Source organism: Solanum verrucosum, unplaced genomic scaffold, assembly GCF_900185275.1.
Source record: "Solanum verrucosum unplaced genomic scaffold, falcon-dt-bn FXZP01000031.1, whole genome shotgun sequence".
Classification (NCBI taxonomy): Eukaryota; Viridiplantae; Streptophyta; class Magnoliopsida; order Solanales; family Solanaceae; genus Solanum; species Solanum verrucosum.
In genome coordinates, this window is record NW_026020194.1 from 1,688,132 (window position 1) to 1,702,784 (window position 14,653).

General features: G+C 37.6%; 1 protein-coding gene and 1 pseudogene across 1 annotated transcript; both read right to left on the reverse strand.

The window, feature by feature from the left end:
• Window positions 1-9,799: 9,799 nt before the first annotated feature.
• LOC125829583 (uncharacterized) lies at window positions 9,800-10,826 on the reverse strand (annotated as a pseudogene).
• A 108-nt stretch (window positions 10,827-10,934) lies between these two features.
• Window positions 10,935-12,403, reverse strand: LOC125829584 (uncharacterized). Its single transcript, XM_049508792.1, has 2 exons — window positions 11,897-12,403; window positions 10,935-11,153 (listed from the first exon to the last, which is right to left on the reverse strand). Exons 1-2 carry the CDS (start codon window positions 12,401-12,403, stop codon window positions 10,935-10,937), a joined length of 726 nt encoding a protein of 241 aa, XP_049364749.1.
• Window positions 12,404-14,653: the final 2,250 nt, after the last annotated feature.

Genomic DNA, 14,653 nt, shown 5'->3' on the forward strand with positions numbered 1-14,653 from the left:
ACCGCTATTCCTCCTTTTGCGGAATCTATAAGTTTGACTCCCAGGCATGCCAGTTTGTTTACATCTTTTGCTAACTCTCTCCTTCCTTCTTCAATATGGGTGGTACTACCCATAGACAACCTGCTCAAAGAATCAGCAAAAACATTAGCCTTACCTGGGTGGTAAAGAATACTCAGGTCATAGTCCTTGAGTAATTCTAACCACCTCCTCTGTCTGAGATTAAGTTCTTTCTGAGTAAGCACATATTGAAGGCTCTTGTGATCAGTGAATATGTCAACATGCACACCATACAAGTAATGATGCTATATCTTCAAAGCGAACACTACAACTGCTAACTCTTCATGGGTTGGGTAGTTCTTCTCATGAACCTTCAACTGTCTGGAGGCATAAGCTATAACCTTGCCATTTTGCATTAAGACACAACCCAAACCAACTCTAGATGCATCACAATACACCACAAAACCTTGAGTACTTTCTGGTAACGTTAAAACTGGAGTTGTAATCAATCTCTTTTTCAATTCCTGAAAGCTTTTCTTACAAGCTTCAGACCATCGAAATTTCACTGCCTTTTGAGTCAACTTGGTCAAAGGAGATGCATTAGATGAGAACCCGTCAACAAACCTTTTATAATAGCCAGCTAAACCCAAGAAACTCCTAATTTTAGTTGGAGATGTGGGTCTAGGCCAATTCTGTATTGTCTCAATTTTCTGAGTATCAACTTTAATTCCATCACCAGACACAATGTGGCCTAGGAACGCCACTGACTTAAGCCAAACTCACACTTAGAGAACTTGGCATACAACTCCTTGTCTTTCAAAGTCTGAAGAACTGTTCTGAGATGACTAGCATGATCTTCTTCATTCCTTGAATAGACTAGTATGTCATCAATGAAGACGATAACAAATGTATCTAAATAAGGTTTGAAGACTCGATTCATCAAGTCTATGAAAGCTGCCGGTGCATTGGTCAAACCAAAAGACATAACTAAAAACTCATAATGACCGTACCTGGTCCTGAAAGCTGTCTTTGGAATATCACATTCCCTTACTCTTAGCTGGTGATAGCCTGATCTGAGGTCAATCTTTGAAAAACAAGTGGCACCCTGAATCTGATTGAAAAGATCATCAATCCTCGGAAGAGGGTACTTGTTCTTGATGGTAACCCTATTCAACTGGCGGTAGTCTATACACATTCTAAGGGAACCATCCTTCTTTCTCACAAACAAGACCGGAGCACCCCAAGGTGAGACACTCGGTCGAATGAAACCCTTTTCTAGGAGATCTTTCAACTTTTTCAACTCTTTCAACTCTGCTGGTGCCATTCTATAGGGCGGAATAGAGATAGGACGAGTATCTGGAATTAGATCTATGCCGAAATCTATTTCTCTCTCAGGAGGAATTCCAGGTAGATCATCAGGGAAAACTTCTGGAAACTCTCTTACTATAGGAACTGACTGAAAAGGAGGTACCTCAACACTAGAGTCATGAACTCGGACTAAGTGATAGACACAACCCTTCGAAACTAACTTTCTTTCCTTAACGTACGAAATGAAACGACCCTTAGGCACTGCTGAACTACTACTCCACTCTAAGACTGGCTCATTCGAAAACTGAAGCTTGACCACTCGAGTTCTATAGTCTAATGATGCATAACAGGCATAAAGCCAATCCATGCCTAGAATGACATCGAAATCTACCATGTCTAATTCAACCAAATCAGCCATGGTGCTCTTATGATTGATAGAAATAGGAAAATCACGATAAACTCTTTCTGCTCGAATAGACTCCCCAACAGGTGTAGAAACACAAAAGGGATCACAAAGTCTTTCAGGAAAAACATCAAACTGATTTGCAACATAAGGAGTTACAAAAGATAAACTTGCTCCTGGGTCTAGCAAAGCATACACATAAAAAACAAAGACTTTGATCATACCAGTGACAACATTTGGAGCATTCTCTTGCTCCTGGCGACTGGTGATTGCATAAAGGCGATTTGCTCCTCCGCTTGTACTAGAAGTAGCTCCTCTAGGCACCGTCCTGTCTGGGGGAGTAACTGAAGAAGATTGGGCCCTACTGCCCAGACTTCCACTACCTTGCTTATTCTTCGGGCACTCCTTCATGAAGTGACCCTCTTGCCCACACTTAAAACAACTTGTCTGGCCATCACGACATTTTCCCGAGTGGGTTCTACCACACCTAGCACATGTAGGAAACAAACTGCCTCCTTGTGCCACACTTCCTGAGGACTGTGCTGGGCTAGCCTTGAAGTGCTTCGAATTCTGGCCATTAAATTCCCCTCTGTATCGGGGTGTGGGTGCTCTATTAGATGATGGAGCAGGACCCTTTTGCCTTTGTTGAAAGGAGGAACGATTTGAATTACCTTTCTGCTGCCCAGACTCATTACCGGTCTTGGTTCTCTTACTTCTGAACTCTTCACTATCCCTCAGCTTCTCTTCCTTAACCTGCTGTACATAGACCATTAACCTGGACATGTCCATGTCCCCGATAAGCATGGCAAGCCTACCTTCCTTACTTGACAACCGAGACAGCCCAACAACAAACAAGCTCATTCTATTTCTCATGTCCGCCACCATCTCCGGAGCATAACGAGATAGTTGTGTGAACTTCAGACTATACTCTTGCACACTCAAAGACTCCTGCTTAAGTGTGAGGAACTCACGTACCTTGGCCTCTCTCAATTCTCGAGAAAAGAAATGTCCTAAGAAAGCTTCCTCAAAACAGGCCCAACTCGCAGGTGGTGCATTCTCAACTCTGCCCCCTTTCCATTGGTCGAACCATGTTCTAGCAACATCCTTCAATTGATACGCAGCTAGTTCAACCCACTCAGTATCTGCCACATGCATCACATCAAAGATTTTTTTTCAACTCATCAATGAAGTTCTCTGGATCCTCAGTAGTACTCGAATCCATGAAACTCGGAGGATTCATCCCCAAGAACTCACGAATCCTAGAAGTGCCAACCCCTTCATGTCGAGCTCCCCTTTGCTGACCAATCTGATTAGTTACAGCTTGAATCAGAATTCTAATTGCCTCTCTGAACTCGGCATTAGAAACTTCCCCTTGATCTTGCACTCTCGGGGCATAAGGTAACTCTTGCTCATCAACATAACGTCTAGGAAGACGCCCTCTGCCAACTCTTTGTGGAGGCATGACTATCTGAAACACGTGCAAGCACAGATTAAAAAGAAACTTTTTAGAGATCAACTCTAACGCATGATAATGAGTGTGAAAGAAGTGAGAAATCTTCCTAAATGTTATAGCCTCCCAATTATAGATGTGGCACGCTTCACACCGATAACTAAGACTCTACAAACACGGCTTCATAGACTCCCTAGGACTCTTGGACTCTGTGCTCTGATACCAAGTTTGTCACGCCCCGAGCTTACACCCTGGGCGGGACCGGCACCCGGAGACCATTGTTGGCTCCAAGCGAACCCTTGGCCTGGCTTTCTTAACTCAGCGGAAACCTAACTCAACAGAATAACTCAATGCAATGCAAGGTTACAAACAACTTAACTTATAAATTCTAGTCACAAAGGCAACTCGAATCTCAAAATAGAATATTTTACATATATACATAGATGCGAAACTCAAAACTAACTGACTGACTGTCTATGAAGGCTCTAAAATACTGAGATGGATGTTGGAACAGACCCCGCAACACCATAATAAAACAAAACTAAGAACACAAAATAATTGAGTCCTCCGGAATGCAAGGAGGCTCACCACTGACTCTGGAGTGCTCAGTTGGATCAACGACGTGCTGGATGCTGATCCTAGGTACCTGTATCTGCATTATAATAAGATGCTGGCCAAGTGGCATCAGTACATGGAATGTACGAGTATGCGAGCTGGAAAGCTAAACCACAACTTAAGCTTGAAAGGAATACAAGAAAACACTCAACTTGGCCTTGTACGACTCAAGTATAACTTAACTGAAATCAATATATATATAAGACACATGCGATATATAAAGCTTTTAAAACATTGCAAACAACTTAGTTCGTTAATGATTAAAGCAATAACAACTCAACTTTATTTATATAAAAGTAATATAACTTTAGTGGGAGATTCTTTAACCGACAACCACCACTATGAGCCCTAGTGGTGGTACAACGTTTTACCTCACGTTGCCCAAGGACCATCCTATACCTTGCCGTGATATAGGACCTTACTTTTGCTTAATGGATCCATTAGCTAAATCTTACGTGATCATCTAAAAAGAATGATACGTCAAGTCCCATGTTGGCACATGGTTCTTATGGAGAGTTGAGTTAATATGAACTCGTGTCCCCAATTTAGTGCTCAATAGTACTCCAAAAAGTACTTTGGCTCATGAGTGTCTTTAAACACATCTTTCTTTAATTGAGATGATTACTCAAAACTTAGCCCAAAGGCTCTTTTGGAAAACGTGGTTCCCTTTTTACTCAAATGTAAAATCATTAACAAACCTCTTTGGGAATACTTAGTTCCCTAATAGCTTTTGAGAAATGGACTCAACTTCATGCTCTTGACTTAACTTGAAACTCGAGACTCTTTACTTAGCTTGAAACTCTATACTCTTGCTTGACTTGAAACTTGAAATGAAGTTAAAACGTTCATTAATGACTCTTGAAAAGCTTTGAGGACTTGCTTGGACTTACTTCTTAACTTTACTTGACTTGACTCTAACTTCACTTTGACTTGATACTAACTTTCCTTGAATTTGGAGTTATGAATTCTAGGTATTTGCTCACATGTTATGGATGAGTTCTTGACGTTTAAACGTACCTTGGAGTGTTGGAAACAACCATCAAACATGGGTACAATACCTAGGAGCATGGATGAAAAACTGGGGAAGGAATAGGGAAACTTGGCGTCCTTGTCGTTCTGCAAGGCGCGGAGCGCCAACCCTTGAAGCTCAAAAGGCCAGCTGAGGCACTCTGCAGGGCACGACGCCCCAAGGGGTGAAGGCTAGAGCACTTCTTGGGGCGCTCTGCAAGGCGCGACGCGCCACCCCTTTTCTCCGACAACTTCGACTTTTCTCCTTCTTTTCTCCAACTCTAAACCTTCTAAACTTCAAGGTTTCCAGCCCCAAACATTTAGAATCATAAATCCATCAACTTACAATATATTTTAACCCAAAACACAGCCGGAAACATGCCCAAATCAACAAGGGACTTCAACAACTTAATCAACAACACAATCAACAACTTCAACAACACAACTAATCTTTTCTCAATAATAAAAATGAGTTTGGTTTGTGGGGGAAAGGATCAACCCAACACTAAGAACTCACATATTTAGTACGGATCACCCCCGACGATATCCACGACGGAACTTGCGTGATCTCCTCTTTCTCCTTTTCTCCTCCTCTTCTTCTTTTCTTCTTCTCTCAAAAGTCCTAGCTCTTACTCTTTAAAATGGGACCAAAATGATCCAAAAATCAGCCTAACACAACAATATAAGCTGAAAAGAAATAGCTAGGGAAAAGACCAAAATGCCCTTAAAATTTCCGGACGGATTGCCTGCCAATTGCCCAACTTTCAATGGTCATAACTCGCTCATACGAACTCGGAATCATGCAAACTCGGTGGCGTTAGAAATATCATTCCCCAAACTTCGCAACCATAACTAGAACTACTCCTAAATCATCCTGAGCTAGGAGTTATGACTGCTCAAAGTTGGCCAAAACTCACTTATTTCTACACTTAACCAATTTTCCAGATTTTTGAATTCCTTCCAAAAATGACTATTTCCGATTTTTAAGCCTCTTCATAGTTATTTCAACTTACCGGATGTTACATCTTGAACGGCAAATTCTGAGAATTTTGTATAATCATAATGCTTATGTACATGTTTTGTGAATACTTTGAAAGTAATGTGATTATGACTATAATGTAATTGTGATGATGTGGAAGGCTTTCCTCACCTAAATGAATCGGTAGGCCAATGGTATCCCTTTCATGTGTGAATAAAAGTGATCTTGCTTGATATATCTTGAATCGGTAGGCAATGGCATCCCTTTCTTGAGTAACTAAAAGTTATCTTGACTTAATAAACCTTGAATCGGTAGGCCAATGGCATCCCTTTCATGAATGACTAATGAAGTATGATAAGGCTTATATTGAATCGGTAGAGCAATGGTATCCCTTTCATGGCGAGTCAATGAACTATTATACTGATGAACTTTGAATCAGTAGACCAATGGTATCCCTTTCATGAGGATTCAATGAGCTATTCTAATGATGTACCTTGAATCGATAGGCCAATGGCATCCCTTTCATGTGTAATAATGTTTAAAGATAATTAACTACTCTATGGGAATTTAATGCTTAACACCGAGTGAATATTGTGGGGTGGAAGCTCTTCCTATGTGTGACCGGGTTTCTAGTAACAACCTTCTTATCCCATAACTATATGCCCACATAGGTTATTAGCTAGTGGATCCACCTAAGCTAAAATTTTACCGGTTCTACCTTAGGCAAGTAGACCAACTCTTTTCGGTGTGAGACATGACACAGGATTCCATGATTTGCTCATATGGTCTATGTCGGTTAAGGCTTATTCCCACTATGAACAAGAATATGAGTTATGTACTATGGTTACTCAAGAAGTTCTATAAAGTGTGGGTGGAGGTATGGGACTTCATCCATACGTTGCATAAGTAGGCTTTGAGAGTAGTTATGGTGTGTTCCTCAATGTATAATGACTTATGAAATGACACTACACCATTTTAGGCCTACAGCCACCCCAGTAAAGTGTAGCCTAAACTAGCAAAAAGTGTGGCCTTTGATAAAAGGCTACACTTTTAGACTTTAAGCAACACTTTTTAGGGGGTGGCCTAAAGAAGCGTAACCTTTGACATTAGGCAACACTTTTTAAATGTTGCCATCACAGCTACACTTATAAAGCGTAGCCAAAGAGGTATAAGGGCACGCTTTGTAGTGATGCATTAGCGACACCTTTTTCTTATTATACTACACTTAAAAGCGTTGCCTTTGCTTTGTTATTGGTCACACTTAAAAAGTGTTGCCTTCTATATCTCATCTAGAGCAACACTTATAAAGTGTAACTTTTCTTATGTACAAGTTAACATTGGACGTCCTACAACAACACTTTTGAAGTGTGGCAATGTTGTGTAGAATTTTGTAGGCACAATTTTTTATTTTTAAGAATAATAATTTTTATTTGCATATATTCAATAATCACATAATTAAATATACAAGTGACCTAAAACACAAAATTAACTAATAATTAAATCGAAGCTATATATTTCAAATAAACTTCGAGAAACATGTCTTGTACAACCAATACTTAGAAAGTGATTGCTTAAAGATCTCTACTATCAATAAATTCCACAAAACCAAATGCATTCAAACATATATGACAATAGTACAAAAACTCTTGATCGTTCACTACAATAGGTCGAGTTTACTTCTGGCCACAATTCAAATTCAATTATCGGCATTTTCCTGCACATTCAAAATAAAATAATATGTTAGTGAAATAAATCATGTATTTAATATGCTTAAATTCACATTAAGCCAAACCAATTCATAAATAGGAATGATGAAAAAAGAGAAAGGTGCGAAAATTTTTACTATGTATGAGGTACAACTAGTACAAGTTCTATGATGATATTATTTTATTAATTTATATTCTGACCTGGGAACCCATGTTATATTTTTCTTCTTTGCCTTTTATTGGCTTCTCTTTCATGACCTTTTCTTTCCTTTTTTTTCTTCTTATTTTTTTTATCCCTCCAAGCTGCATACAAATGCGAAATATAATTTTAAGTGCATTTCCTCGCAACATGAGGCTTCCTGATCTATCAACTCCCAACTTAAAGGTAATTAGTTTTGTGAATCTTATTCACTTTTTCTTTACTGTGGTGCTCTTTTGTCCTTTAATATTTTTAGTAGTGTGTGAGTTAAAACTATAATTTTATGATCAATCATAGAGTACATGGTGTTGTTCAATATTTGTCAAGCTAGGTAACACTGAAGTGGACCGCATAGAACATGGTGCTGTTGCAGAATATTTTAGTAAAATGAGATGGGCATCTATAATGTGAAGAAACTTTTATGCCTTAGTTTAGTTGAAATGCTAGGCTAGATGTGTAGATCCATTACCCACCTCTAAAACCTGGCTTCATTGACCCACCAAAATTTCTTGGTATAAAAAAATATTAATGTAAATGAAAGGGAGTAAGGACAGGCTTTTGAAAAGAGTATTTGATGTGGCTTGCTCAACATTATTCATATGTGTTGTTTATGCAGTATGGAAACAACGAAACTTCTTACTGTGGAAGGTCAGACAACGGTTGGAGGTACTATTGTTTGTGTTTCTAGGGCAATTTTAATGGCTGTTTTCCGTGGCCCAGTGGTGTTTGGAGACAGCACAATGGACTTCACAACACAAATTGAGATAAGTGCTAAGGTTCAACCAGAGCCTACTGGATGGCTATTGTCTCCCAACAATCTATTGTTTGTAGAAGTTCAGTTGAAGCTGAATACAAAAGTATAGCCACAACTGCAATTGAAGTTATTTGGATGATAGGTCTGAGGAATAATGTAGGTATTAAGGTGCAGAAACCTATAGAGGTGTGTACAGACAGTAAAGCAGCAATCTTGTACAAGGGATTATTTGTACCAAGTACACTCCAACAAAGGAACAACCAGCTGACATGTTAACCAAATGACTGACCATGGTTCAACATCAAGTTCTCAGTTCCAAGCTTGGAGTTCAAAACATCTTTTCACTTCCAAGCTTGAGGGGGAGTGTTAATAGTAGTGACTTAAAAGATGGGCAAAGATTATAAGTTAGTTAGGATTAGTAACTAACTGTTAGTTAAGTTAGTTATGCCTTACTAGTTTGTTACAAGCTTACAAGCTATTGTATATAAATAGATACATGTACATATTGAATACTCCATAAAGAAATATTAAGAAGGAAAGCGTAGAGAGTTTAACTCTAGCAAGATTCATCTTGTTTAAAGATTACTTCATCTTCTTCCTATTCTCTATTACTTCTTCTTACTTTCATTGTTCTTCTTCTTCTTCCCCCTAATTCTAATATTCATAAAACTACAACTATTCCCCTACCCCAGAACCCCCTTGTTAATTGTTTGGATGAGGCTGTTGAAGTTATTGGAGGGTTGGAAGGAGGGTGTCAGGAGAACACAACTAATTTACAGGATGGGGTATCCAAAGGGGGGAATATGTCTCATGATGGGCATGAGAACACTCAGATTGACCATAATCTAGACCATAGAACCCCTGCTACCCCTCAGCATCACATTCAGAATAAACATGAAGTTCCAAACAGGTCTCAGATTAATACTACAAGTCACGGTCAAGTGTATCAAATCCAGGACAACAATGATAATATTTTAGGGAGGCAAGTTCTTATTACTCCTACCAGTGAAACAAAGATAAAGGATCATCCAAACCCTACAGGTGATAACAGTCAGCAAAATGGGAAAGATAATGATCAGACTCCTTCCAACAACAAATCAAAAGGTAAACCAACTAAGAAAACTAAAACCATCTCTCACAACAACCATAACAGTTCAAAGCAGTAAAACAACAGGGGAAAAAAGTACACAACTACAACCCAAAATCACTAGAGTCCTCCTTCAACACAATACAACGCTCATACAACTAAAAATATAAAAAAATTAGGTATAGAAGCTGAAAGGAGACAATGAGTGACAAAAACAAAGTACAGACTGAACTTTCAAATATTCAAGATAGTAAAATAAGTTCTGAACTTCTTTACTAAGAACACCAGCTCAACTAGAAGAAAAACAATATGCAAACTATTAACAGAGAATGTGAAATACAAAATAGCTTTTGAAGAACTGAATCATGAGCTGACCTTGAAGAATGTGGAAGATTTGTGCCTCTTACAACTTGTGCGCTACTTGCATCAACAGGTAAAGCAAGGTTAGATCCAACACACCCTGGTATATCTTGAAAATTCAATCCAGGGTTGTTTTGCAGCAGTTGAGTGAATAAATGTCGCATTTCTTCTCTCAATTCTTCCTTTGGAGAAGTGATTTCATTGGCATGCTTTTGTTTTAGGTTGTTAATTTCCTCATCTTTCTTCAAAGAAGTTGTTGTCACTGATCTACCATAGCACCTAAGTCGATCAGGCTGCTCCTTTCCAAACACTGCCCTAAATGCATCATCGGCTGTTTCCCCAGAATTTTGGCGATTCTGAAGTTTAGCCTGTTGAATAAAATTGGCATCGATAGTGAACTGTAAGTACTATTTCATTTCCAGTCCTATGATATCGATCAAGAACTAAAAAAATTTAACAACTTTTCCTAGCAAACAATTCAGCGGCATCGACAAAGAATTGATATCTCCTCGCACTTTCACAAGAAAATGAAAAGAAGAATAAAAAGAAGAAGAATAAGAAGAAGAAGAAGAAGAAGACATACGTGATAAAATTCAATGGAGTCAAACTCCCCACAATATATGAATTTTAAGTCTGAATCAAATTCACTACTAATCTCTTTAAAAAACTTACTACTGCAACTTGGGTATCAGCCTGGATTTCCTTTCCCGTCTTGGTATGAGTTGCAACAAACATTTCAGGCTTTGATGGTTCTTCATTGTTGTCTTTGGCTGCATGCTACATATTATATCAAAAGAAATTAAAAAAACATCAATAATTTCTAATAAAGTATAAAAAAATGAAATTCAGATTTTTGAAGAAATGTCAGCTAAGTATTACCAATGCCACGCGTACTCTTGCAAAATTAATAGGTCCCATTCAGTGCCTCCACTTCTGTTTTTTCCTGTTTTGAGAATTCATCTCGCATATGGCCTAATTATTAAATAAAAAGAGATAATTGAATTGATAAATCAAAAAAAAGAAAAAAGAATACATATGATGCAAACTTTGTTGATGAGCAGAAATGCACTATTTTAGCGTTACTTGAACAGTTGGGTGTTTCCAATACTTGATCAGCTGGCGGAATTGATTATCTGGAATGCCATCAGGACGTTTTGCTAGCATATCCTCAAGGGTACTGTTTTTATCAAAAAATTTCTCTTTAATTTTTTGTTTGTGTCTCCTCCAAGCATCACGAAGACCAGTCATCACCCACTTCTTTCCTTCTACTGGAATTAGAAATTTGGACTATGCAAAATAAAATAGTTAGCTTCAGTAAGTAAAAACAAATAATAAAATATGCAATCTCAAAAGTGATTGTTCTTACATTGATGTACTCCCACATGAGTTTTTTAGTATCTTTTGGCACCGCATGCCAACTAGTGTACATCAAGCTGATGAATCTAGGATTCCTTGCAATTGTTTCTATAAAGTTGCTTAATTCTGACACTATCTTATTAGTTGGTCCCATTGCTTGTCCTTTATCAAATGTCACCTACTTTCTTTCTTCCAAAGTTCTTGTGTGAATATCCTTACATGTCGTTTGTCCTCGAACTTTTTTTGGCTTCGATATTTCTAAATTGATGTAACAAAAAGGAAATAAGATATTTCTTTTATAACGAGTAATAAATCTTACAAGGTTTAAGACATACCTTTTGTTCTATAATCAATGTCAATTTCCTCTTCTACATCACATTCATCTCCACCGAGTTCTTCTTGATCCACAAGATCATCCAATCCTTTGTTGTGTTCATTAATAATAGGAGCATGCATAAGTTCGACATCAGCTATTGTGTGGTTATCACGTTTTGTTTCATTATCCGTATCCCTTGATTATTCTGAAACTGATCAAGACTATTAGCTGGTATAACCTACTTCCTTTTTACCTGCTTGCAATTTGGTAGATCGTGGATATCATGTTCATTGTGTATCTGTTGCTTATCCAGAAACTAATCAATATTGGTGGATGGTCGGACCGACTTCCTCTTCACCTGTTTGAAGTTCAGTAGATCCTCAATATCATGTTGTACCTCTCCATTACCTAGTGTTGTTCCAGTCACATGTACTGAAGCAGTAACACCTTCCTTGAATGACGTTTGGAACCTAGAGTTATTCATATGAAGTTTAATTCCTTTCTCTTGAATGGACTCTCCAGATTGAAATAACCTCTGTTTAGTTTGTCCTTTCCCTGCAATCATATGTGAGGTTCTAAGCTCTTCCCTTGAAGACGATTGCATTACTGATTTGTGCCCAAGCAATTTACTCTTTCCTTGTTGTGGAATGAAATCCTCAGAATTCTTTCTTTTATGTGGTATTGGTGCCTGCTCTTTCTTAACTCTATCATTGCATTCATTTGCAAGTTGTTCTCTCTTAATCTTGAATTTGTTGGCCAATTCAGCACTTGATCGATATTGCATATCAAAATTCAGATTCTTCAATGGACTTTGAGATTTGTTTGGATTCGAACCCTTTTTCTTTAGTATTGTTGATTGATTCATTCTTTTCGCTTTGTTTTAATCTCTTTGATTTCTTTCCCTGTAGTAAGTAAACCTACAAAATAATAAGTTTTTTTAAGTGAAAGATGTAGCAGCAATATAATTTTGATATAAGGTTGGCAGATGACTATAGGCAACATTGCTTTGAATTATATTGATGAAGTAAAAAAATGTTAAAACACACTGCTACCAGAACTTTACTACATATACTGATTTATAGCAACTGTTTAGTATAGTCATTAGTGCTCCTGGATCCATTCTGACGACTCCTAGTAGATGGTGGTACATTAGTGTTCAAGCCATATGTGAAGGTTCCTTGAGCTTGCATTTCAGTACCTACATAATACGTTTGCACATCTATTACATCATATGCTGCCCAGATGCCTCACTATAAATTTTATTCTTAGACTTGAAGTCAGGTGGATAGCTTATTACTTTGAAACACTGTCCTTCCTATGTCCTGTGCATTTGCAGAACTCACACACCAACTCTTTCCAGAATTTCCAACTCTTTATAAGTTATATAAAAGCTCAACTCTTTCCAGAATTTCCAGCACTGTATTATAACAGATTGCAGCAGCTATATAAGAGTAATTGATAATAGCAGATTGCAACAACTGAGTTTCTAGAATCTCCAGCACTGTATAATATTGCAACAGTTGAGTTTTTAGAATTTCCAGTACTGCATAATATTGTAGCAGCTGAGTTTTCAGAGTTTCCAGACTTTCCAAAATTTCCAGAACTATATAATATTTCAGCATCTGAGTTTCCAGAATTTCCAGAACTTCCAGCACTGTATATAAACTGATTCCATAACCTGTACAGACACAATATCCTAGCAGGGACGCTGGAGCCCAACTAAATTGATTCTATAAATTCAAACAAAATCAAGACCTAGACAAACTATTTTTGATCAAATTGAACATTAGAACTTAAAGCCTCATAGCATCAGATAGCATTTGAGAACAATTAGACGGAGATATACAATGACTAAGTTAAAAGATGCTCAAAAGAGAACTGAGCCACACTTGGAGAGAAAGGTAAACAACCAAATTTTACAACCCCATTTCAAGAACCCAAAACATATAGCAGGCACACTTAAAATCGCGACTGAATGAACTACATACCATCTTGAACAAACTAAAAGGAGACTCAGTTAACTTTAAGAAAACATATCAAATCATATCAACTAAGAAACTGATACAAACTAGCAGCTCACTATTTCAGTCACAACAACACATAACACTCTTGGTCTGAAACAAAGAAGGAAAAATTAAAGGTAAATAGTTGTACCTCTCTCGGAGCAACGAACTCAGGACAGCGACAAAACCAGGAGCGACTTCAAATTGCAGAGCTCACTGTTCTGCCTCTAATGTCTACTGCTTGATAATTAAAGGAAACAAATAAGTATATAAATAACAAACAGCCAAATAAAACAATATTCAGTTAGAAGTACAGGTTCCTCAATAAAATAATAATCAGATAAGAAGCCAACATAATTACTTAACCAAAGAACAATTGGGCGCATGAAAAAACCCAACAGAATACTTAAACATTGTAGCAATCTAATCTTCAATTCCACATATTAGATATCTTAATGTGTTTGTACCAAAAAAAACAATTATATTAAAAAAACAGTAAGTGAGCACTATATGGCCATCACAAAAATAATGAAACTCATGGTGCATCATCTTCAAACTCTTCTTCAGACTCATCTTCAAACTCATCTTCGGACTCATTTTCAGACTCGTCTTCAAATTCATTTGCAGACTTATCTTCAAACTCCTCTTCATACTCGACTTCAAGTTGTTGAGTAACAAATTCCTTCGAAGGCACATCAATAATTGTTTCTGGTACATCAGTCCTTGTTAAGAGTACTTCACCATTATCTTTTGGTATAGATGGTCCCATCAAATATTCAGATGGCTCGTTTTCATAACCTTATGGGAGATCAGATTCAACTTCATCACTCATGTTAAAAAGTCTCTCGGAACAGTCTTCATAACATAATATCTATCTTGATCATATGGATCTTGCACATAGAAGCATTGGTGTACTTGAGATCCAAGCACAAAAGGCTCTTCTTGAGAGCATCTATTGTTAAAATAGACATAAGTAAGACCATAAGCATCATTTTCAACCTCATACCAATCACACTTAAATAGAACAAACTTAAAATGACCAAATAGTCTAATTCAACAATATCAACTATTCTGCCATAATAAGTCAAATCTGCAGCAATCAGATTTTTATC